At 44.8% G+C, this 25,190-nt stretch overlaps 1 protein-coding gene across 2 annotated transcripts in view; it reads right to left on the bottom strand.

Annotated features, from left to right (window-relative positions):
• MAPk-Ak2 (MAP kinase-activated protein kinase 2) overlaps nt 1-23,810 on the bottom strand; it is a 272,929-nt gene extending 249,119 nt beyond the window's left edge. For both annotated transcript variants that reach the window (XM_077629574.1, XM_077629575.1), the window contains exon 1: nt 17,659-23,810. In XM_077629574.1, coding sequence (XP_077485700.1) covers nt 17,659-18,021 — 363 coding nt within the window. In that variant the 5' untranslated portion in view covers nt 18,022-23,810. The remainder of the gene's footprint in view (nt 1-17,658) is intronic.
• Between the last annotated feature and the right edge of the window lie 1,380 nt (nt 23,811-25,190).

The raw sequence follows: 25,190 nt of genomic DNA, 5'->3' as shown, positions 1-25,190 counted from the left end.
CCTCCAGGGAATAGTATAAATCCTTGACATCTACTGAGAAACCACTCACTGATGACGGACATCGTCCCCGGAGGTAATCCGAATCATCGGAGGTCTTTCGCACGAGGTGAGGGTCATCGAACTTTAGTAAGGTCAAGAATCTTTGCAGAAAATGCCCCAAAGACAATTGCCAAGTTCCACGTTCTGAAATGATGACACAGAAGGGAATTCCGTCCTTGTGAGTCTTTGCTGTGAAGAACATTTCCGGGCAAGATCCACTTGCTTTTGTTATGGACGTGGCTAGCCCAGAAAGGGAGGCATTTTCACACAGCCTGAGGGCTTCTTTCTTGACCTTGGCTGGCTTAAGAGCAGACTTCTGGAAGCTCTCACTGATGGCAGTTGTGGCCTTCTCATCGTAAATTCCTGTCGGAACCACAACGAAACCACACTCTTTGTCTGATAACATTAACTTCACGTCAGCGTCCCAAAGACATGCAACAATTTTTTCTTCCTTGCCAATGTTTGGCCAGCGTTCCGTCTTGCGGGGCAGGGTTTCGACTGCTTCTAAAGTGCACCTGTCCGACTCTGCAGCCTCTGCTTTTGTGGCTGTCTTCCTAACAAAGGCTAAGAGGTACATCTTGTCGATCCTGGGATGCAAGCAGAACTTGGAGCCGAGCTTCAGGACATCTTTGACAGTGCTCGGAACTACTGGATCCCCAGAAAAGTCACAGGAACGCCCGAAGGCGACTCACGTTTTTTTCTTCGGAAGGTTCGAGATGATGCCGCGCCATAAGAATTCTGTGACCTGAAAGGCAGACCAGAGTTCTTGTTGAAAAAGGCGTTTGTGTTGACCGGGACGAGCCACACGCGCACAGGCAAGGAGCAAGTGATCCTTCAATGACGAACTTGTCTCCAGGCTTCTGCACGAAGGACGCGGCAAAGCTTTTTTCCAGAGGCGTGCAACGAAGGGACAGGGCCCACCAGGAAGGCGATTGCTGGTGGCGTGTAGGATTTCTGGATGGAAAAAGACAGTGGCCTTGCGTTGCAAGTAGCAAACACAAGCAAACTCGCACATGAAGAAGGGTTCAAGAAGGCACGTAGAAAAGAGCCCACAGTACTTGAAGCGAACTGATGAAGGGTGGAAATTTGGGCCTGTTGGTTCATCACAGAAAAGGAAAATGCTGTGTTTGTCTTCCTTCTGTCGTCCACCAACAGGCCCAAATTACCACCCTTCATCAGTAGTTTGGAACCCATAATGGAAACCCAGCAGTGAATGCTTCAGCCCCCCGTCCCTATCTCTCTTGGCTGCTGAGCTTGCTTGACTTTCTGGAAGCGGCTAACTGTTGACGAAATAAAAAGAGAAAACTAAGCAAACTTGGTTTGGCTTCTGCTTGAATGTGTATGTGTCTGGCTATATTGGGTGTGTCATCAATCCTTATGTATCTTTCCATCCTTTTCACACATCTTTTTGCCTTATACAAGGTGTCGTCTTCAAGCAATAAGATCAGTTGTCAGTTAACGCTTGTGTATGTGTGCCCTGTAGTTTTCTATGTTTGCACTAAAAATTTTTACGAGATAATTTAAGCATATTTAAGACTGATAATTCAACTAGAGCAGCATTACGCTTTGTAATGACGTGGTTTTGGTCAGGACAAGAGACAAGCAGTGTGATGTCATCGGAGTATATAATATATTGAACAGTGTTGTCTATGTTAACATAATCATTAATGGATACGTTAAACAAGTGCCCTGGTAAACTACCTTGCAGTACAACAAAGCAAGTTAGTAGAAACTTGGAAATCACATCGTAGACAGTTGCACTGTCGTGTTGTGTTCGCCGTAGACTTGGCCATAGACTAGGCTAATTACCTGCTCTAACACTAAACAATTCACTGATTAACGTTGCCATCATCATCATCAGCCTGACTACACCCACTGCAGGGAAAAGGCCTCTCCCACGTCTCTCCAATTAACCCTGTCCTTTGACAGCTGCACCCAGCTCATGCCTGCAAACTTCTTAATCTCATTTGCCCACCTAAACTTCTGCCCCCCCCTGCTATGTTTGCCTTCTCTGGAATCTGCTCCGTTAACCTTAAGGACCAGCGGCTATCTTGCCTTCGCATCACAAGCCCGGCCCAAGCCCATTTCTTCCTCTTCATTTCGACTAAGATGTCCTTAACCTGCGTTTGTTCCCTCCCCCACTCTTCCAGTCTCTTAACGTTACGCCTATCATTTTTCTTTCCAAGACTCGCTGTGTTGTAATTAACTTAAGCTGACTCCTTTTCGTTAGCCTCCACGTTTCTGCCTCCTAGGTGGGTACCAGTAAGATGCAGCTGTTGTATGCTCCTCTCTTGAGGAATATTGGGTAAACTGCCATTCATGATCTGGGAGAAACTGAAATATGCACTCCACCCCATTCTTATCCTTCTAGTTATTTCCCTCTCATGACCCGGATCAACCGTCACTACCTGCCCTAAAGTATCCCTTTACCACTTCTAGTACCTCGCTTCCAACTATGAACTGCTGTTCCCTTGCTAGACTGTTGAACATTACTTTGGTTTTCTGCATGTTAATTTTTAGACCCACCGTTCTGCTCTGCGTGTCTAAATCATTGATCATGCTTTGCAATTCATCTCCTGAGTGACTGGCAATGTCATCAGCGAATCACAGATAATTTGGCATTGTCCATTAACTCTTATCCCCAACTATTCCCAATTCAGGCCTCAGAATACCTCCTGTAAACAGGCGGTGAATGACAATGGCGAGATCGTGTCTCCTTGCCTGGCGCCCTTCCTTATTGGAATTTTATTGCTGACTTTATGGAGGACTATGGTAGCTGTGCAGTTGCTATATACATCTTCCAGTATTTTGACATAAGGCTCTTCTAGACCCTGATTCTGCAATGCCTGTATGACTGCTGAGGTTTCTACTAACATTGTACCGGTAGTGAAGTGCCTTGGTGTATTCTTCCGTTGAACACAGGTCATGGAACTTGCATGTAGAGTCAGTAATAACAGAGGTATATGCATGTCTGGTATTCTTTTAAAATTACAATCGTATTTATCAAAAAGCATTAAACTTCAAATATACAAATCACTCTTTTTGTCCAGTCTAGACTATTGTCAATTAGTGGGGCTCAACTAGCGCTTAAAATATTAATAAATTTCAAGTATTAATTCCACAAAAGAAAGCAATTCGTGCCATCATGAACACACCATTTGACATTCACACACAACCACTTTTTCCTGAACTAAACTTACTTCTGATCCCAGAAATGTACCAAGCTAAATTGCTCAGGTGCTATGAAACCAGTGTGAAAGATAATAACAAGTTAACTAACATTGCTAACCTGTACCTTAAAACAAATATTCGTACTACCCGACTTGTCGAAACCTGGGAAATTCCACAATCACAAACAAATTATGGGCTTCCAATGCTGCGTCGTCTCCTGCCCTCGTACAAATACAGATAGAATTTTCTTATTTTTTTAACTGATGTGCCCACTTTTAACTTGTAATCTTGTTCCTGCATTTTCATTTCACAAGTGTGCTGTTGATGTCTCATATATGTGTCACATCCCACATCATGAACACACATGTAACCAAGTTTTTCTTTCTTGTACATGCACATAGATGTAGTGCCACTTTTCTTGAAATTAAACAGCGCTACATATATGGACTAATACACAGAAAGACATGACAGGACGGGTGCCCGAGTGAGCGCCCGTCCTTCCATGTCTTTCTGTGTATTCGTCCATATATGTAGCGCTCTTTAATTTCGGATAAGAAGAATGCATTACCAACTAGCCCCGCAACGTGTTTTATTAAGTGCACTGCCACTGATTCTGTCAACATTCATTTGTGTGTATATTTTTAGTTTACAATTCTCTTACAACTCATAAAAAAAATTAGGTCCGGTATAACTACCATTGAGCCTGGTTAGAGAGCAAAAGCGATGGTGTATCTGGCAACTAGAAATGGTTTGGCATTGAGTGCGTTCCGGACACTGGATAGTCAGTGCGCCCACCCTGCCACCCTGGCAAGTGGCAGTTAAATTAATGGTCGATCACGAGAGGTTAGTCACCCAATGAACACTGCGGCTTATTACTGCAATGCTGCGTGTCTGCCACAACGTTGTCAGCGCTAATGTACGCAGCCCACATTTCTCTCTCACCAATGCCACATCCCTCAAAGCACGACTGAGGCGTCTAATGACCCAGGGAGCCCAATGTGCCCTCCCTTTCCTCGAAATCATCTGAGTCTAGAACATTATCAATGCCAACGCATACAGCGCACATCTGTCACTACCGCTAAGTAGCTTAAAGGGGCCCCGAAACACATAATCAGTGCATTGTTTTGTCTCTTGGTTGCATAAAACGAGTTATAGCGATGCTATCAGCATCGGTCGTACCGCGTATGCTCCGGATTTTAATATTTTAATTAGCTCGCAAAAACAAATTCATGGCGCTGATGGTGTCACCATACGGTGGCAGTTTTTAGCAGTGGATAAGACATCACTTGGTGGGAGCTTGATGATTGGACAAACAGTAAATATACTGCAAATTGTGTTAATAGCTAGAGACGTTTTGTCAAGTTTTTGTGTGTTATATTACATCAACGAAACCAACTTGTTTGCCTTAGTTTCATCTAAAACAAGTAAAACAAGCAAAACAAAAATACACACCTAGAGGCTCTGGCTACTTTTTGCATCAAAGGACTTTGCGCCTCTCTGTACACATCCTACAACCTAGCGCACAACACTTAAGGCTACTCTCTATGTATCTGAGAACGGCTTTGCGATATCTATCCGATCGAGCCATTGCACTCTACAAGCGTCCGTTTCGGTCCCAAGGAAAGGCCGTCACACCGTCGCAGTATCTAGCGCTCGAGTTCGGATCCAGTTTGGATCCATAAATCAGGAGACCTCACTGATCAGTGCTCTCTTCTGCGCCGTCGACGTGACGATGAAGCATCGCTGGGTCAGCTGGGCGTTCACATGGTTGTTGTAACCATGGAAACGGCGCTGCCAACCTTGGCAAGAATGAGTTACAGAGAACAGGCAACCATGGAGTTCAAACTTCTCCGAAGTGCTCAGATAGGCTGTTTTGATTGGTCCCCGAAGTGTCGTCATTGGGAGAGTGAAATGGGACTGGGAAGCTGCGCGAAAATCGAGTTGAGGGTAGCATTTTGTTTCCTTGTATTTTTAAATTTCTTCATTGAATAACTCCCGTTCCTATGCATCGATTCTTGTAATTCTTTTTAAGTCAGCATCTGTGTGATAAAGAATCCATCTGAAGTGTAACTGGCATCCGTTCAAGCAGTGTTTCGCAGCCCCTTTAAATCACGACTGAGGTGTCCACGGTCCCAGGGGGTCAGTTATGTGTCTTTCATTTGCTTTCGAAGCTCTCTCTCTCCATTGGTTTCGGTGCAGCTCCGGAGCTACTTAATGTCGCTGAAGGTCAAAGCGACGTGTTCGGCGAAACTCTCAGAACATGCCGTAGTAAAGTTTTTGCTTTAAAAAAATTTGTTAAGTCTTGATGCATGCCACGCTCCCATGTATCAAAAGGGCTGTGGGCCTAGTCAAGCCCATGCAGAGGCTTTTTGTCCACGGCCCTCAGCATTTTGTGATGCGGAAAGAAAGATTTGATTTGATTTGGTTTAGTGGCGCATAAGCAACCAAGGCTACCATGCGCCAAGCTCAAGGTATCGAAAAACTGTTCGGGCACAATTTCAGAAAAATGCGTAAACGGGCAAAAACGTTAGTTTGTACTAACTAGCGATCACAAAGGAAAAAAATCTGAAAAGGCTAATAGTATAAACTGTAACCTCAGCGACCATGCTTGGCTAGGCAAGGATCTCGAGGTTCCCAATAAATCAATCTTCTCAGGAATGAGAAAGTGGCTGAGGTGTATCACAGTATGTACCGAAGCACAGGGCCACAATTTAGAGCTTTTCAAGGACACCTGCTTCCCTTATAAACCAAAACACATATGGCATACCAACAAGTGCATCTCACCTAAAATCAAGGCTGGATGAAAAGGAATGTGTTTGTCGTAAAATGGTGCAATATTTTTTCCACAGTGATTCATGTTTCATGCTTGACAGCAACATGTGGTTCACTGTAAGTCTACCTGCGCATTTTTCACAAACAGGTTTGTTTTCGTATGTCAGTAGGAAGTTGTGCATAAATTGTGTGTGTCTAGTACGGATTTGGCATAAAATAACTTCAAATAAATGTTCTTGGTGTCAGCATGACTTCGATTATCATATGATGGGTTTACTAGGTGTAGCTTATTGTTTACTTCAATATTCCATTTAGACTGCCATTACCTCCGAACTTACACTGTACCAACCTCATGCCATCTTTGCAGGGAAGTCGTACACATTTGAAAGGTGTACCATGCATGAGCAGCGATGGCGTAAAGGTAGAGTGTCCACCTCGCGTGCAAGAGGACCATGTTTCGAATCCCAGTGCAGCGCAATTCTCAACCGGGTTTAAAAAAAAGAAAAACTCCGTTGTGTCGATGGAATTGCATGCACTCCCTCACCAGAACAGGATTTGGCCATCCTGGTTAGTACTTGGCCACAACCTCCTATGAACAAACAAGTTAACCCTTGGCCCTCAGTCCCCAGTGGCTGTGGTGCAACTGACCTGAAATAGCAACTGACCTATCTCCGGAGACGAAAAATCTGACTAAGAAGCGCCAAAGCATAAAAACGCCTAACACTACGGACAAAATAGAACTGCCAGAGCTATCAAAGTTAATAAATAAGCGCAAGGTAGCATACAAAAGAAGTTTAACATGGAGCAAATAGAGCTTGCTCTAAAGAACGGAGGTAGCCTAAACGCAGTGAAGAGAAGACTAGGCATAGGTAAGAACCAGATGTATAAGCTAAGAGACAAAGAGGGCAATGTCATTATTAATATGAATAAGATAGTTAAAGTACCTGAGGAGTTCTACACAAATCTAGCAGTAACACACAGCAATGGGACATCTCGCCAGTAACGAAAGATTTTTCTGTTGCGTTCGGTTTAATGACGTATAAGCAACTAAGGCTACCATGCACCAAACTCAAGGTATAAGAAATTGTTTTCTGCAGATTTTTACCAAAATGTGAAAAAATATGATGGTGTAGGAAGCTTAAAAAGTTATTAATTTCTAACTAGTATTGAGAGCAAAAACATGATTGGCTAACATTAAAAATTTCAAAGGAGGTCGGGTGCCCTCATCAGCCGTCCTTGGCTGGGCAAGGAACTGGAGGCTCCCAACCAACTCAAACAAAAACCTCAGCCTTTTTCTCAACAATGAGAAAGTGGCTGATGTGCATCAGGCTATACTGACAGGAATAAGGAGTATAGCTGACAGGAATAAGGAATGTGGCTTCAGTGCCTCATGTTTCTCCTACAACCTTGTGCCAACACATGTAGAGCACACTACTGCCACCTAAGTTAAAGCACAATGCACAACTGAGGTGTCCACCTTCCCAGGGGGCCAGTTAGGCACCTTTCCTTTTCTTTCAGAGAAAATTGAAGATTGGTTTTGAAGACTGGTTTTGAGGAAAGGAAATGGCACAGTAACCGTCTAGCATATATCGGTGGACACCTGTAGTGCGCCATAAGGAAGGGATAAACATGGTTGGGCCTACGTTCATTCTAAGTCATTCTCCAGCCTATGAGACGAATGACTGCTTTACCTAGCGTAGCGAAGCTTTTCCCTTCGAAAAATGAGGACAGAGAAGGTTTTGGTTATCCTGTGTTATATCGCACAACTTGAAGAAAATCGGCTAAAGAGCTGGCGTTCATGTCCTTTTTTCAGCACCTCAGAAGCTGTCCAGAATCTGCAGGAGGGTTAATGCTGAGGTCACGGCCATCACTTGCTCTAAGCAACACCAGCAGCGCTTTGTAGCGTGCAGTGAAGAAGTGTATTCCGTTCCGCTGGCCTGTGCTAGACGGCACATAGACGGGAAGGTGCCCTAATGAGAGGCTGAGGGAGCATGCCAGAGACGTGGAAAGGACAGCAGGCAGCAACATGGTTGAACATATTCTGGAATGCCATAACTGCAGCCCAGCGCTTGAAAAAACAAGTTTTGGGCATATCTCAAACGCAGCTTGAAAGGGAAATAATTGAAGCTAACAAAATTGAAATTTCCTGGAATGCATGTGCCAGCAAACCAACAATATCACTCACAGAAAAACAGATCAGATATCTTAGACTTAAGTAAACCCAATTCATTCAGCTTCATGCCTAAGGCGGACAAAGAATATCAAGGCGATTCGTAAGCTTTCTTGGTGTTTTTTTTTCTTTTCGTTGTTAAGAATGATTACTGTATATAGGCAGTGTTCTTTCAATAAAAAGTGGAGTTGTTAATAGTTAGCTGCTCCAACTATAGGCGCGGATGGCCTCGCCACAGGCTCACTGCGTGTGGCCTGACAGGTTGTGGAGTGCAATGCCCATGCACCAAAGTTTGATTTGGCCTTGAAGGAGAATGTGTTTGTAAGAGCAAATTGCCTTCTCGCTTCTTTAAGGAGAGATGCGGGCCTTGAAGTGAACATTTTCATTATTATAGATATCATAATGAAATTTGGTGTGTGTGTATATGTGTTTCTTCTTCCAGTTTTCAAAAATCTAATTTCAGTATATCTCAATTAATTCCCGTATTATAGGAAAATGACTGAAGCCCGATAAGTTAAATTTTTATGTGTAGTTAAGACACTTTCTTCGATTGAAATGGGACTAAAGCCAAAGATGTGGAGCTATACTGATTATCATCATCACATAAGAGTGCTAAATTTTGTCCTACAAATGTTTACAAAATTTGAAATGTTTGACTCAGCCAAACAAAAACAAAAGCCAAACAAAAACAGCATTGCTCCACAGTTTGGTTCTTTCTATGGACCTCCTTCACCCCGCGACGTCACTAAGATGCGGTGGCGCTGATGTTAGCAGCGACTTTCGCATGGTAGGCAAAACAGGTTCCGCTTGCCCGTGCCTACCGCAGCTGCCGCAGCTACCGGCGGCTGCTTCAAGCCTGTGCACTGCAGAAGCAGCATGTATTGACCAGCTGCGTCACTGCTGGATCCGCGCAGTAGCATAAAAAATATTAAATTAGCCTCGATAGGTTTCTCGCGCATAAATGCCGCATTCGGAAACTGGCTAACAGACATTGGGCCACGGTAGTAAAGCGCGAAGTCTGGGAGTCGATAGGCACTGCCACGCAATGCACTTAATAGCATGTAAGTTACTGCGTTCATTCACCTGAACTTCAGGATAGTAGGCTGATAATTGCTCAAGGAAAAAAAAAAGATATATGCAGCTGCACACGTACTTATCACCTTGAGCCGGAGTGCACGGGGCGCCGACAGGCTCACTCACCCCCAAGGAATGCGTTTTTTTGTTAAAAGCACAGCATGTTTTAATGGCGCGTTTTATGACATTTAATATTTACTTGAAACTGTTTCTTGATATGACGACGTAATTATTTCATTCGAGTAGAAAGAAGTCTGGTAAGTTGTGTCAATCTTGCATGGTCGCGTTGGTGTGCTTAGAATAGCGTACCTGTAAGTGTGCGTAGCGTAATAGTAAGTGTGCTAAACGCCATATGCTTTTTCATTGCATCATGCATGTGTCATGTTTCATGAGGTAGTACATGATCGCGAAGCTTGTTTGGAATGAAGCAGCCGCAGGCGTGCTACTAACAGACACGTGGCAAGATTGAGAGGGGACGTGACAATGAAAAGTGTTTTCGTTATTCATGCATGCGATATGTAACTAAACTTGGTGCAAATATGAAATTCCTATGCTAGTTTCAGTAATTCCTTTTATTTATAGCTATACCTGGTGCAGTTCTGGGTAATTATAATTAACACCGTCGTCAAGTCCCCCCAAGGTCTCAAATAATTGAGTAGATAGTGCGGCAGTTTTTTTATGCCAGCATGTACATAAAGCCCTGTTCTGTACGATGACGCGAATAGTTCTTTTTCTATATGACAGTACTTATGCATGCATAGTTACATGAAAGCGTTTCTTACAAGAAATAACTAACACAGTACTGCACGTGTAGGGAAAAAATCGAGATTTATTACGCTCCTCAACGTCTCAGGAATAGTTTGCGACAAATGGAATCATTTGATTTTCATGCGAATTACGAAGGTGAGTGATCCAGTCGCAGAAAATGTGAGAGGTCACAAAACATACCTTAAAGTTTATGGCATCTTCGCTTTCGCTTTGGTCAAAGAAATGCGGCACTGAAATCAAATAAATTACCTCACAATTTTTGACGACCACACTTCTAAAAAGCGTAATTTATAAATTTGTACTCAATATTTTGCTATAATTTTTCGTCACGAAACTAAACTTCAGGGCTAGGGAAGAAAATAATTCTAGAAATCAAAAATTTTCACCAAATCGACCAGCTTAACAAGATGACAAGTCGGCGTGGCTGGTGCGTGGTCATGTGGCTAAAAAACAGCGCAAAGCGAGACAGGAGATCAGGGACACGACGCTGTCCCCACTTTTCGCGCAGCGCGACACGTACGTATGTCAGCAGACGATGAGCGCACGTCTGCTCCGACGAAGCAAGGCCAGCACTTCCCCTCACTATTGTCCCGAAGTAAAATCATTCTGGCTAGTCCAGAGTGTCAAAACTTGTTTTATTCAATGCCTAGCGCATAAATAAACGGCAGGAACGCTTTCTACATGTTTACTACTAACCATATATACAATACACAGTGGCAAACTATTTCTCTTTATAGGCCTCACGTGGCCAACGCGAGCTCGTGTACTTCAACGAATTACCAAGTTGGAAGCATCGACCATTGCTATGATTCGCAGAAACTGGAAACGCGCCTACAAGCCTTGAAAACCCGCGCTCAACACCTATCCGTGACACCACTCCCCGACCTTTTGCCTACCACGAGCTCGCTAGCGACTGCAGCGCCACCTCGTTTGTTTACAAACATGCAGGAGGTCCATATTATTCAATGGTATAAGATTAATTGAAATTTCACTATAAAAACATAATAAAAGCTTTCGTAAGGTTAGTGATGGCAAAAAAACGCCAAGCTGAGAAAATCACATTTCAAGTGGGCGCCAGCTATTCAGAAGTCGTTGTAGAGGCCTAAAAAAAAGCGGGATGCGGGCGTTCCAAAAATATTTCACAGTAGTGAGTAATACCAGGTAGTGGAGAAGGGACCCAGCTTTCAAACAAAACCAAGATGGCGACCATCAGGGATGCAGTCATAGGAATCACCGGCGTCAAGTCCTACTGCATTTCGCTCCGAAATCGCCATTTCCGGGCTTCGTAGGCCCGAAATATATATATTTTAGTAGTTGGAGGTTGAACCTTGAAACTTTTTAGGCAGGAAATTTAGAGAGTATTGATCCCAAATATGCCATTTTCGCAAAATCGAAATTGTAGCATGTTTTCATCATGCCAAGTCCTACGTCTGCCCTTAAATGAAATGTTTTCCTCTGTCTTTAGGGTGGTTATTTCTTTTTTCTTTTTCCAGGACGGACACGCCCGGCAGTATGCTGCTTGGTCTCCTTCACAGTTTGTGGAGCAGCGTCTCATTCCTCAGAAGCGTTTTGCAACCTATGGCAACTGTGAGGGTTGGGTATGTATAGCCAGATATCTCATTTTGATTGTGTCCAGCAATGTGCTGATGTTGAACGCTAGGGTCAGGCGTTTTGTGTCTACTTCCTTGTCCTTCCAGATTTTGATTCTGTGATGATTTTGATTTCTGTGACATCTTGGTCCGTGAGTCCTTCCAGCATTTCTTTTTCGGTGAAGTGTATGAAATAATTTTCACAGATAACACCATGGACAGTGCTGAGGGATCGGTGTGCTGTTATGGAGACAAGGATATCCTCAATAGACACAATATTTGCGAGTTTGGAGTTATGGACACTGTCATCGAGTTGAAGCAGGAAATTGCCACTATCCATTTTGGTTAACTTGTAGCCCAAGGCATCGACACAAGGAATGGGTTTTGGATTCCTGCTTATTCCTTCTACTTGGCAATGTAAGCAAGAGGGCTTAGTGAGGCTGGTTGGATGGTGGAAGAGAAGAACACAAACACATGCACCGACTATCTATTCGCACTGTTCAGTCGTTTCCATCACAGTGTACGACATGGAATTTGGGAAATGTTGCCTTTTATTTCTGAAAAAAAGTCAACTGCTTCGTTCTGCCCTCATTTGAGTGAGCGATCATTTTTCAATAGTGGGGTGACCCACAAAAAATATATTTTATTTGGCCACAGTACCAGCAACCCAGCATGAAGCCCAACCAAGAGACAGGGCAGGAACATGCAAGCACACACTGTCCACGCCAGCTGTACACCCCAATTACAACCAAATATGGCATAACTCAGGGTAGTTACACCACACAAGGTTAACCCTAGCCGCCTATGACAAGAGAAAAAAAGCAAGAAGGGAGGGGGAGAAAGGAAAGTAGTGAGAAAGAATAGGAAAGTGAAAGATGAAAGGACAGCAAAAAGACTACCAGTTTCCCCCATCGGGTCAGGCTGGAGGTGCTGTCTATGGGAAGCTGGGGCCAAAGTGGTGTGTTGTCGAGGGGCATTAAATAGGTCCAACCACTCTGCATCGGCTCAGACACCAAGACGCATGGCTAAACGTGAGTGGCACACCAACATCCTCCTGCAACGATGCCCCTGCTTGGGAAACCATGTTGCATATGCATATGCAATATATATATATATATGCAATATATGCATATAAAACTTCCTTTTTGGGCTAGTTGCTGCATTTTCAACCACAGACGAAGAAAGGACAAGACACAAGCACTGTGTCTTGTCCTTTCTGCGTCTGTGGTTGCATGCTTTGGCGCTGCTTTTCTTAGGTTGCATAAGCATGTTGCATATTTGAACAGCTGCTGACCAAGTTCTGCGACTGAGATGACTTTCTAGCAAGGCAGCAATGTGGGCTAGTTGGTTGTACATTTGATGGGAATAACGTGCTACACAAAGAAAAACGACAACGACAACCATCGGTTCAGTTGTCGTTTTTTCCTTATGTAGCACGTTATTCCCATCAAATGACTTTCAAGTACATGACAATGGCTTGCTGCAGATCCCACACGAATATAACTTGATTAAAATATTGGGATCTAAACAATGAAATGCAGTGCTGAAATTGTAAAAACAGCAACAGTAAAAATATTTTTTTCATGTTTTGCAGTTTTTTCTTTAATTAATTTTGAAAAAAAAAACGTTCCATGGGAATTACACCGAAGAAAAGACCTCTTCATTTTGTGTATGGCACCAACAAATCACTAGCGGAAGTAACAGAGTACAAATATTTGGGCCTGTCTTTTTTTTCTTTCGTTGTCAAAACACATAGATACTGTTGTAGCAAATTCCTTCCATACAATTTTTCTTGAAGCGCTCACTGAAATCATCCGCATCTAGTGTTTGCCTTTTAAAGTACAATTCCCTCATTCGCCCTTTGTTGGAATATGAAGTAATTGTCCACGACCGTTTCACCTTAACCATCATTGACAAACTACACTTCGTCATCAAAACCAACCTCTCTCTACCATGGATTAACAAACTAGAGCATAAGTAGTTAGGTTTCTTTACAAATCACACGGTCGTACAGAATGCGAGCTCTTGAAACGCTATGGGTGCATCAATCTCCGTTACTATGGCCAACTTGGTGATGGAAGCGATTGAGGAAAAAGCCATGCAGACATTTCTATCTCGACAGAAAGTGTACGTCGAAAGGTATATCAATGATTGCTTCTGCATCGTCGACAAGAGACAAGTGCAACGCTTCCTGGATCGCCTGAACAGTAGAGAGGCCTCCATTAGATTTACTGTAGAGAAAGAAGAGAACGGAAGCATTCCATTTCTGGATGCCCTCGCAACACGCTCGACCTCCAGCCTAAAGTTTAGCGTGTACAGGAAGCCCACCCACTCAGGAAGGCGCCTTGATTTCAGATCGGTGCACACAAAAGCTCGGTCGTCGCGTCACTTGTGAACCGGGCAGTTTGCACGCGTTCCGATGAGCACACCCTCAATCAGGAACCTGAAGTAATAACGAAGGACTTGCAAAAGAATGGATATCCGAAAAAGTTTACTGAAAGGGTGTCCAGGCGTTAGTTTGACAAGAATTCGCAGCCGCAACCCACACAAAATGCAACGTCGTCATCTCGTCCAAAATGTGCGGCCATTCCATACATCCCAGGCATAAGTGAAGCCTTGGCACGTGTCTTCAAGAAGCGCAACGTGCATATTGCCCACGTGCCCATCAGAAAATTGCGCGGGGCTCTTGTTAATGTGACAGCACCTTTGCCCCGTTCAGTTTCCGGGTATCGTATATAAGATACCTTGTGATGATTGCACCACAATGATGTCGCCAGGAGCTGGACCACGTTAAACGCTGTGGCAGAACACGTGCAAAAAGAAGGGCATGAAATTGTGTGGGATGACATAGAAACCTTTGCTACCGAAAGAAGCCTCTCAGCACGGCTGCACCTGAAATCACTGATCATACAGTTAACACCAAACGCTATCAACAGGACTAAGAGGAATCTTTAACCGGCTTACGCAAAACCATTACGTCGACTTTTCAAAGCTTCTTAAGCTGCTTCTTACTCAGCCAGTTCTTCATTGTGAACAAGAGACGGTTCCAAAACTTCAACAAACTGTTTTTTTGACAATTGGTCAGTGACCCAACACTTGTTGAAGTAGATTACCCCCAATCACTGTGCGCAATTGTGTCTGCCAATTAAATTTCCTTTTTCAGTTAATAAACAATCATAATGTTAATACTTCCCAATTTTTTACTTACTCCTCAGGTTATAACATGAGACAAAGGCATGTTTTTACCATAACCTCCTTGAACGCATAGAATAACTGTTTTAAATATTCTTTTTTTCCCCGAGGACGATCACACACTAGAATAACCTAAATAATGAGATTGTTACCCTTAATAATGTTTGAAAAATGCCGGCAAATGTTACGAATTTGAGTGTGTTTGTATGCTTGTATGTTTCATGTATACCCACCCTGCTATGGTGTTGTACTAGATCAGAGAATCTATAAATAAGTAAAGTGATAAAAATGCAGTGTCTGTTGATCTCAGATGCCAGCACTGAAGCCGAACTGCGACATCTTTTTTTATCAAAAAACCCCTTTAGTGACCACAAGTACAGTTTGAAGCTAAGTTGCGCCACTGACCTTGCTAAGAAATTAAAATAGAGAAGAAGCTACAAGAACAAGCAACTTCGCTCAACAAACTAAAGCTTCCATCAAGCATGTGTGTTTGCCGGTGCACTGCTTGGCCTGCACCTGTGCTTTTCAAATGTTGGTCAAGCGTGTTCGCATAGAAGCTTTTTCACTGTGCTGTTTGTTATGTGGGTTTTTTCACATGGGGCCACAAGAAATGCCTCGGCAGAGGTTTTCAAATTAATTTCAACTGCCTGGTTTCACTGATAGCGCCCCGCACATAGGTGCATTTTGGATTTCGCCTCCACCAAAATGCGGCTGTTTGGATTTCATCCAGCGTCCCTGGGCTTGGCATCCAAACACCACAGCCGCTGTGGCAGGTACTATAATACCTGTGTTACACGGGCGTTTTCAACGACAGTTCAGTTAACCGCCAGTTGAGGATTTCAACTGCCGTTGAACTCAACTAGAATCGCCAGCTGTTACACGAGCACTTCGCGTTCAGTTCAGTTAGCACTCTAACCACATGTCCTCGCGTCTAGAGCGAAGTTTAAATAAGAAAAAAAGCAGTGTGTGCATTTTTTTCTTGTTGTAAATGATCGTAGTGTATATATTTTTTACTATAGTGACAATTATTTTTGTGTACTTTTTGCTTTGCGGTAGAAATTTGCGGGTTCGAAGCACACTGAGCCAAGACAATCCAGTAAGAGGGCATGTTTTTCGGTCTGTAGGTCGCCATCTTGTCAGTTGGCCGTTCAACACTCAACTGCCGTTGAGATTTCAACGGCAGTTAGCACTGCCGTGTAACACCGCTAACTGCCGTTCAGTTCAACTGAGAGTCAACTGAACTGCCGTTGAAAACGCCCGTGTAACAGGGGTATAAACCACATGTCCTCGCGTCTAGAGCGAAGTTTAAATAAGAAAAAAAGGAGTGTGTGCATTTTTTCTTGTTGTAAATGATCGTAGTGTATATTCTTTACTATAGTGACAATTATTTTTGTGTACTTTTTGCTTTGCGGCAGAAATTTGCGGGTTCGAAGCACACTGAGCCAAGACAATCCAGTAAGAGGACAAGTTTTTCGGTCAGTAGGTCGCCATCTTGTCAGTTGCCCGTTCAACTGGGATCCCCGATCTCAGTCGAACTCAACTGCCGTTGAGATTTCAACGGCAGTTAGCACTGCCGTGTAACACCGCTAACTGCCGTTCAGTTCAACTGAGAATCAACTGAACTGCCGTTGAAAACGCCCGTGTAACAGGGGTATAATACCCGTGTTACACGGGCGTTTTCAACGACAGTTCAGTTAACCGCCAGTTGAGGATTTCAACTGCCGTTGAACTCAACTGGAATCGCCAGCTGTTACACGAGCACTTCGCGTTCAGTTCAGTTAGCACTCTAACCACATGACCTCGCGTCTAGAGCGAAGTTTAAATAAGAAAAAAGCACTGTGTGCATTTTTTTTCTTGTTGTAAATGATCGTAGTGTATATAATCTTTACTATAGTGACAATTATTTTTGTGTAGTTTTTGTTTTGCGGTAGAAATTTGCGGGTTCGAAGCACACTGAGCCAAGACAATCCAGTAAGAGGGCAAGTTTTTCGGTCCCTAGGTCGCCATCTTGTCAGTTGGCCGTTCAACTGGGGTCCCCGATCTCAGTCGAACTCAACTGCCGTTGAGATTTCAACGGCAGTTAGCACTGCCGTGTAACACCGCTAACTGCCGTTCAGTTCAACTGAGAATCAACTGAACTGCCGTTGAAAACGCCCGTGTAACAGGGGTATAACAGGGGTATAAGCATGCGTGAGAATGCTTTCGTCACGAACGCAAAAGATGATCTAGCCATTCATCCTTGCCTTCCTGCAAACATCACGCACTCGAGAACAAAAGTGAGAAATGAGGCACGCTTCTAGCAGCAGAACAGTGAAATCACGACGCAGGGAAATGCCACGGAGACGACAACCTCATTCCGGCAAGATGCCAGAATCTGGTGCATAGTCAGAAGACGAGGGTGTTGTCTTCTGCTGCGCTCGTATCGAGGCTGCGTGCTGAGCTTTTCTTTTCAGCATCAAAACTTTGAAAACAACAAACCTCCGGCATTATTATGAGTGCCAGAAACGACGCACTAAGGAAAGCAGCACGAGCAACAAAACAGGAGGCGGAAATGTATGCAACACAGGTGTTGATCCCGCCAGTTGTGCAGGAGCAAGCCATCTTGGGGTGTGCATTGAGGCATCAACAACCCTCACTGCGTCAGAGAACCCCGCAAGCAATCAACCGTGTCGCTCGACAAGGTCCACAGCTCGATGTGGGCTCGAAATCCTCAGCATTTCCGTGCACTGCGCTGAATAAGTTTTGCAGGAACGCCTGGCCTGTGCGCGACGCAATCCGCCGCGAAGCGACCGCTGCTTTCCATCACAGGCGGGTTATCGCCGCATGGCGATTTCCGCTATCAGCGAGCAACTGCTGCCAAACCGGCACAAAAATAGCACTCACTTTGAGGGCGAACTTGGAGCCTCTGGCCTTGTCGTGGCACTGGACCACTTTGCCGTTGATGCCGAGGCCCAGCACATGGTCTGATATGGAGTAATCCTGCGTGATGGGGGACGACTTGGGGTGCAGGGGTGGCCGCGCGTTGCCCAACTTGGCGAAATCGTTCATGGTGCCCTCGAGCACGGTGCTGAGCAGAGCTTGCAGATAGAGGACAACCTGCCTCAGGAGAACGATGACATTCGCGGCGTTGCGCTCGTCGAGCGCCTGCGGACACAGCTGAGGGCCGCCCAGCCGACGACTGCAGTGCTCGGGAGGAACCCTGAAGTGACAGCCCGTGTCGCACAAAGGTGAAATGCCCCACTCCATGCAACAATTCCGAAAGACGCTGATGTGCGCCCTCTGCACCTGACTAGTGCGCCAAGCAGCCGTTTGCGATGAACACCAACCGCGGCCAATAGAAGGCGCAGCCCGCGCCTCCCGCCTGGGGGAAAAGAACTGGCTGGAATACTAGTGGCTGGAATACTAAAGTGCGATTACCGCCAAGCGGCTCCTACGGGAACCACAGTGCAGCCTCATGATGCATCCGCGAGGTGGCGCTCGCCGACGGCTGCAAGGTTTGGAGGCCAAGCTAGAGGGGAGCGGACTAGGTTTCAACCTATCTTTTTTCAAGCAAGGGGAATTGATTAAACAGACATTACCGGGACTAATATATGCGGACGATATAGTGATAATGGCTGACAACAAGGAAGACCTGCAGAAGTTGTTAGACATATGCAGTACAGAGGGAGATAGATTAGGCTTCAAGTATAGTAAGGAAAAATCTGCAGTCATGACATTTAATGAAGAGGGCGGCGAGCATAGAATACAGGAGTTCGTGCTAAAGGTAGTGAATGAGTACAAGTATCTTGGGGTATGGATAAATAACAGTGTTGAGTATCTGACAGAGCATGAAAGATATGTAATGAATAAAGCTAGTAGGAATGCAGCTGTCATGAAAAATAGGGCACTGTGGAATTACAATAGGTATGAGGTGGTAAGAGGGATCTGGAAAGGGGTGATGGTCCCTAGCCTGACCTTCGGGAATGCGGTCCTGTGTATGAGGCCAGATGTTCAAGCAAGGCTGGAAATTAGGCAACGGGGAGTAGGGAGGTTAGCTTTGGGAGCACATGGCAATACACCAAATCAGGGGGTACAGGGTGATATGGGATGGGCGTCTTTCGAGAGCAGAGAGGCTAGCAGTAAGATAGCATTTGAGGAACGATTGAGAAGGATGGAGGAAAAGCGGTGGGCTAGGAAAGTTTTCAGATACCTGTATATAAAGAATGTTGACACGAAATGGAGAAAGCGAACTAGAAAATTGACAAGCAAATATCTGGACAGCAGTAAGGGGGCAAATCAGCAATTATCGGTTAAGAAAAAGGTTAAAGGAACAGAAAGAGCTTTGTGGAAAACAGGGATGCTGAGGAAATCGGCACTAGAAACATACCGGACCTTTAAACAGGAAATTGTCAAAGAAAATATCTATGATAATTGTGGGGGAGTTCTTTGTTGTTTGAGGCCAGGACTGGAGTTTTGCGGACTAAGAAGTATAGAGTCAGGTACCAGGGGATAGACACTTTGTGCATTGCGTGCGGAGAGGAGGAGGAAACGGCTGAACACTTGATACTTTTCTGTAAAGGGCTTCACCCTACAGTGGAAGGCAGCGGGGCTGACTTACCCAAGGCATTGGGGTTTAGGGATAGTGAAGGGAAAGTGGATTTTAAGAGGTTAGAAGTAACCAAGCGAAGGTTATCTGATTGGTGGCTAAAAGCAAGACAGGAGTAAAATTTCACAAGACATGGCTAGGTGGCTTGAGCCACCGCCCGATGTAAAGGGTTCAGCCGTATCCATCCATCCATCCATCCATTATAGGAAGCCTACATGTCGCGCCCCCTCCCGGCTTAGGGTGGTGACTTCCTTTGACACAGCACATGCCGCCTCCCGCTAAGACCCATGTTAGAGTGTACTAGAATGTTTTGAGTGGCGCGACCAGCCGCCGCGGAGAGGGCCGGTGAGCGTGGAAGTTGGCGGTGGCGCTGCAGTCAACCGCACTTGAATGCGTCTCCGCGGTCAGCCTTCCGTTTGCCGCCCAGTGATGCCACGGCTACTGATTTATCAGTAGATCTACTGATTTTTAAAATTTTCTGCTGATTCAGTGATAAAGCGCTTCAATCTACTGATTTTCTTGTTTTTCTACTGAAACGAAAGCAAAAGCTGCTACTTTTTCAGTACAGAACTTGTATTAATGTGATGCCACCTAGCGAGCGAAAAAAAAAATGCGGTTGGCTCAGAGGTTAACATACATTCTTGCGTTTCCAGACTCTCAAACGTGGCGCTGCCTCTGTCTTTGAGCAAAGTGGGGAAAAGGTGAGGCGGTGAATTTGTGAAAGTGGGTGCACTACCGTAATCCACAACTATGAAACCAAAACTATCGGACCAGAACCAATGGCGCTTCGAGCGCCTACTCCGTTCTACAGGAGAATAGGACCCCACTCACTTACAGTTCTGAATAGTCCAGTCAAGTTGTCGGTTGCTGCTTGTGTACCGCAGTACCTACATACCGCGTGTGGCAGGTCACGCATCAAGTTCAGCGTGCGCGCTTCATTACGAGCTCACCAGGTAAGTAATATCTGTATGTCTTGAGTTCTCGATATGTTAGTACTAATAATTTAGTGATTCACCCGTCGAGGTTAGTTATTGGATTTGGCGTTGAGCTTTAAAGTGCGTGATTTCGAAACCATATCCCGGCCGCGGCGGCCGCATTTCGATGGGGGCGAAATGCAAAGGCGCTTGTGTACTGTGCATTTGGTGCACGTTAAAGAACCGCAGGTGGTCGAAATTAACCCGCAGTCCCCCACTACGGAATTCCTCATAATCATATCGTGGTTTTGACATGCAAAACTTCAGAATTGTTACTGTAGTGCTTTATTCCCGGTTGTCTCGGCGCCAGATTTTGGGCCGACGCTGAAAACAAGGCGGCGCGCATTATAATTAAGCGTCGACAAGCTGCATAGGACTGGTATTGCTTGCGTATTGCTGATGACTGACATGCTGCGCTTTCAATTATCACGCTTCAACCGTAAAGAAAGCATATGTATGTAAGAATAAGAAATTGTTGCTTACTCGGCCGACATTGTTTTAGCTTCTATGAAGTGAGGTGATGCCAGTAGACATAGTGGAATGGTGCAGCCGGTGAATGAATTCGGCGATCGCGCTTGCTGTGCCGCCGAGCTCTCTTCACTTTTTACACCTAGCACAGGTTAAATTGGTTACAGTTTATTGTTCAAGTTCGTCAACCTGTCTGACTGCATGCCTTCATACCATCACAGATAGGCGACAGCGCGTTGTGACATTGCTTGTGGCAGTAGCCAGTCATACTTATGTCATTTATCTGCCCCTCATTAAGTGCATTGGTACTTGCATTACAGGTGTTTTGGAAGCTTCAGCATAATGACAAGTGGAAGTGACACTAGTTCAGAGTCTTCAGACCGGAAGAAGAGCAGTCCAAAACCGAAAAAAAGAAAATACCAGCAAAAGTACAAGCAAGCTTGGGAGCATGAGAAAGCGTTTCAAAGTTGGCTGCAACCAAGCAAGAAGAGCAACCGTTATGCGTACTGCAAAACATGCGACATGAACCTAATTGCCGGCAAGAAACTGTTGGAACGGCAAATGAAATCTGCGAAACATGAAGAAAATACAAGAAAGCTTATGTCCCAGCCAACGCTGATGCAAGCAATGCCTAGCATTGCTATCTCTTCACAGGTAAAAGAAGCTGAAGTAAGATTGGCTTTGTTTGTCGCCGAGCATAACGTGCCATTTACAGTCATGGACCATCTGCCAAAGCTGGTGAAAAAAATTTGCCCGGACTCCGATATTGCAAAGCAGATTGCCTGCAGCAGAACAAAAACATCAGTGATAACAAAGGTTGTGACAGGCGAGGAGAGCAAATCGCGGCTGTGTAGGCTACTTCGAGAGAAGAAATTTTCAGTCATGGTTGACGAGTCAACGGACGTCAGCTGCACCAAGCACTTGTGTGTTGTTACAAGGGTTTTCGAAAAAGATAGTGTGACTGATGCCTTCTTTGATCTCATCCCTGTGACGGATGTGAGTGCTAATGGCCTTTATAGTGCCCTTACAAGTACTTTTCAGAGAGCGGGTATTCCTTATAAAGAAAATTTAGTCGGCTTTGCTGCAGACGGCGCAAGTGTCATGATGGGTAGTAAACATTCTGTGATGGTACTGCTGAAGAAGGAGATTCCCGGCTTGTTCATTCTTAAGTGCACGTGTCATTCTTTTCACTTGTGCGCATCGTACGCTTGTTCGAAACTTCCACGCGTTGTTGAAGATCTCGTGCGGGACGTCTACAGTTACTTCAACTCAAGTCCGAAAAGAGAGGGCACGTTGAAGAAATTTCAGGCTCTTCTTGAACTAAAGCCGCACAAACTTCTTCATCCAAGTCAAACAAGGTGGCTCTCATTGCTTGCTGCAGTCGACCGCTTTCTAGAGCAGTATGATGCCCTAGAGGCATACTTTGCATATGCGGTTTCCACAGACAGGCTTTTGGCAACGGAAACAATCTACCGGAGGCTACAGGATCCTCTGAACAAGTTGTTTTTGATGTTCCTCAGCTTCGTTCTGCCTCTCTTTAACAATTTGAACAAACAAATGCAAAGTGATGCTCCACAGTTGCACAAGCTCTTGAGAAGTGCAGAAGCCTGCGTGAGGACAATTATGGATTGTTATCTCAAGCGATCCTGCACACAGGGAGTTGAGGTGGCAAAAGTTGAATTCAAGAACCCCAAATGCTTTGTGTCTTTGGAAGACATGTACGTCGGCGGTCAAGCAACTGCATTCTTGTCATCCGGAGAATGTTCAGTTACCACTGAGCAACGTCAATTCTTCCGCTTAAGGTGCCTTGATTTTTACATTGAGAGTGTCGACCAAATTCTGAAGCGTATCCCTTTTCAAGATCCGGTTTTAAAACATCTCGAACTCCTAGATCCTACTGTGTCCGTGACGGGGAAGGCAGCGTCAATTGCACCACTGGCGCAAGCCTTTCCGAATTTAGTCTCCGGCAAAGGCTTGCAATCTTTGGATACCGAATGGCGATACTTAAGAAACGCTGATATCCCTACAAGCGAAGATACCTCGTTGCACGAGTTCTGGGGAGTCGTGTTTTCTCAAAAACATTGTGATGGAAGCGCCGCTTTTCCTGCATTGACCGAGTTTGTGACGGCTATACTGTGCTTACCGCATTCCAGTGCAGCAGTTGAGCGGGTATTTTCTGCTGTAAACAACCTGAAGACAAAACTCCGGAACAAGCTTTGCACGGAGACTATCTGTGGCCTTCTGCACACGAAACGCCTGATGACGTCTTCAGCATGTCACAGCTTCAACATTGACAGGCCACTGATAAGGAGAATGGACGACTGGCACAAGGTTAAGCATGAGAGTATTTAATGCGGCTTTGCTGGCACAGCCACTTGTGGAATTTCACAGCATATCTAGTCATATACATGGCCGTTTTGAAGTTGCCTGTTCACGCGCAATAAAGTTTATTTGCGTAAGCTATAAGGGACTCATGTTTTCTTATTTCTGGATCGTCGTCATCGTGATCAACCTATATTTATGTCCACTGCAGCACGGAGGCCTCGCCCAGCGATCTCCCAATCACCCCTGTCTGGAAGATACTATACTCTAAAGATTTCAGGTACTAACTACCATCTAACGCCTTTGAATATGCCATCAGAGGGCTTCACTGTTTTTCACTTCGTGCTTGACAATGGCTCTCTGGATCCCCGGGTTTTTCAAAAGTATTGCCAAGAATCTCGTGGCCAATTTTTGTACTATTTCTTAGAAGCTACAATACAACAGCAGAGTACTAATATAAGCGCTGAATTCGTGGGCTCATAAACTGAGTACAAAAATTTAAATTAAAAATCTACTGATTTCTACTGATTTTTCGCGAAAAAATCTACTATTTTTTTATGTGTCGTGGCAACACTGTTGCCGCCGCGCAGGGAAGTCGCTGCGCAATTAATGCCCGCTTGATGTTCATATTAATGCATCGTTCCTCTTTAGTAAAATTAATTATGCAAATGCTGTGACCTCACGCACCCCATAAAAAAAAAACTCCAAAAAATGCGTAGCAGTAAGTGAAGTAAGTGAAATGCCTGGAATTTTACACAGGAGCTCCCTTCCCTGTGTAGATCCACGATCTTCCTTAGTTTGCACGACGCTGCGACACGGAATTACGTAACAGCTTAGCGGAATGCAGTGACTGCGATGTTGTTGCCATAATGCCATGGCACACACGACGGGGAATAGGCCGGGGTTCGGCGAGCAGCGTGCCGCGGTCGCATGGAACGCTTTCGTTGTCGTCTTTTAGCGCACGTAGTTCTTTAGAAGGGCGAGCTAGTGGACTTACTGCAGCATCAGTGCAAGTAGAGCCTTTGTAAAAAACTTAAGAGTCGACGGGGTTCGCTTCCGAGCCACATCGCGTAGCTCGTAATGCATTTCCAGCGTTCCATATTTCCTGAAGGTAATATTTTTGGTCCCGTTACCTCCAATGAGCTGAACGCCGAAAAGTGCTACAGGAGCCCCACTACACGGCCGAGAAGCAAACACCGTGAGCTGAGCTCTTGACAAAGGCTGTACCTAGTAAAAGTGCAGTTCTCGTTCATATATCTAATAGCAACTTTCCATGAACTTGAGAGAAGCGTCAATAATAGGTCAGGCAAAGTTTGTGCACGGAAACCCAGTATTAAGGCCGCAGTAGCCCCCCGCTTAAAAAAAATACAATATGCATGACACAACTAATTTTATTTACATATACTGTGCCCCAACTCAGTCCTCAACAAAATCTTGCATCTCCTACACACGGCTCAACTTTAAATGCTGCTGTGCTTTCCTTCGGGCAAAGTCACGAGACTTGTTGAGACCTTTGACAAAAAAATGCATTCTAGTCACAAGATAAAACCCAGTCAAATTCGAGGTGAGCTCCTTGAAGTGCTGATCACATCCAATACGGTTCATTCCTGTCTTGTTCAGAAGAGCAAGCACATCCATAATGCTGTCGTGATGCAGTTCTCTAGAGCTAAAACATCCTGTGAAAATGTCCTCGAGCTGACTGATAAATTTGAAGAGGCTCAATGTGGGGTAGAGCAAGCCACCAAAATCGCATGCGTTTGTAAATGTGGCCGCAGTCAAATTTTTGCCATCGGGAGCTGGTAACAGAAGCTGATCCATGCACACATGACATTTTGTTTTCAAGACGCACTTCCTTGCCACGTACCCTGCAATATAGTACGTAAGCCTTGAGTCAGTCCTCTGATTGTTATAACAATGTTCTGTCATAGCTTCTTTGTTGCTAAGAACTCTTTCTGCCTCATCAAGATTACCCATGTTGATCAGCATATCAATAAGTTTCTGCTCCTTTTGTGAACCTGCCGCTTGGTCCTTGACTGAAAGAAGCGAGCTAACCATAACCTCAGGCA

This window comes from Amblyomma americanum, chromosome 7, assembly GCF_052857255.1.
Source record: "Amblyomma americanum isolate KBUSLIRL-KWMA chromosome 7, ASM5285725v1, whole genome shotgun sequence".
NCBI classification, from domain to species: domain Eukaryota; kingdom Metazoa; phylum Arthropoda; class Arachnida; order Ixodida; family Ixodidae; genus Amblyomma; species Amblyomma americanum.
Note: the sequence above shows the minus strand (reverse complement) of the source record. Positions and strands in the feature narration are given on the sequence as shown.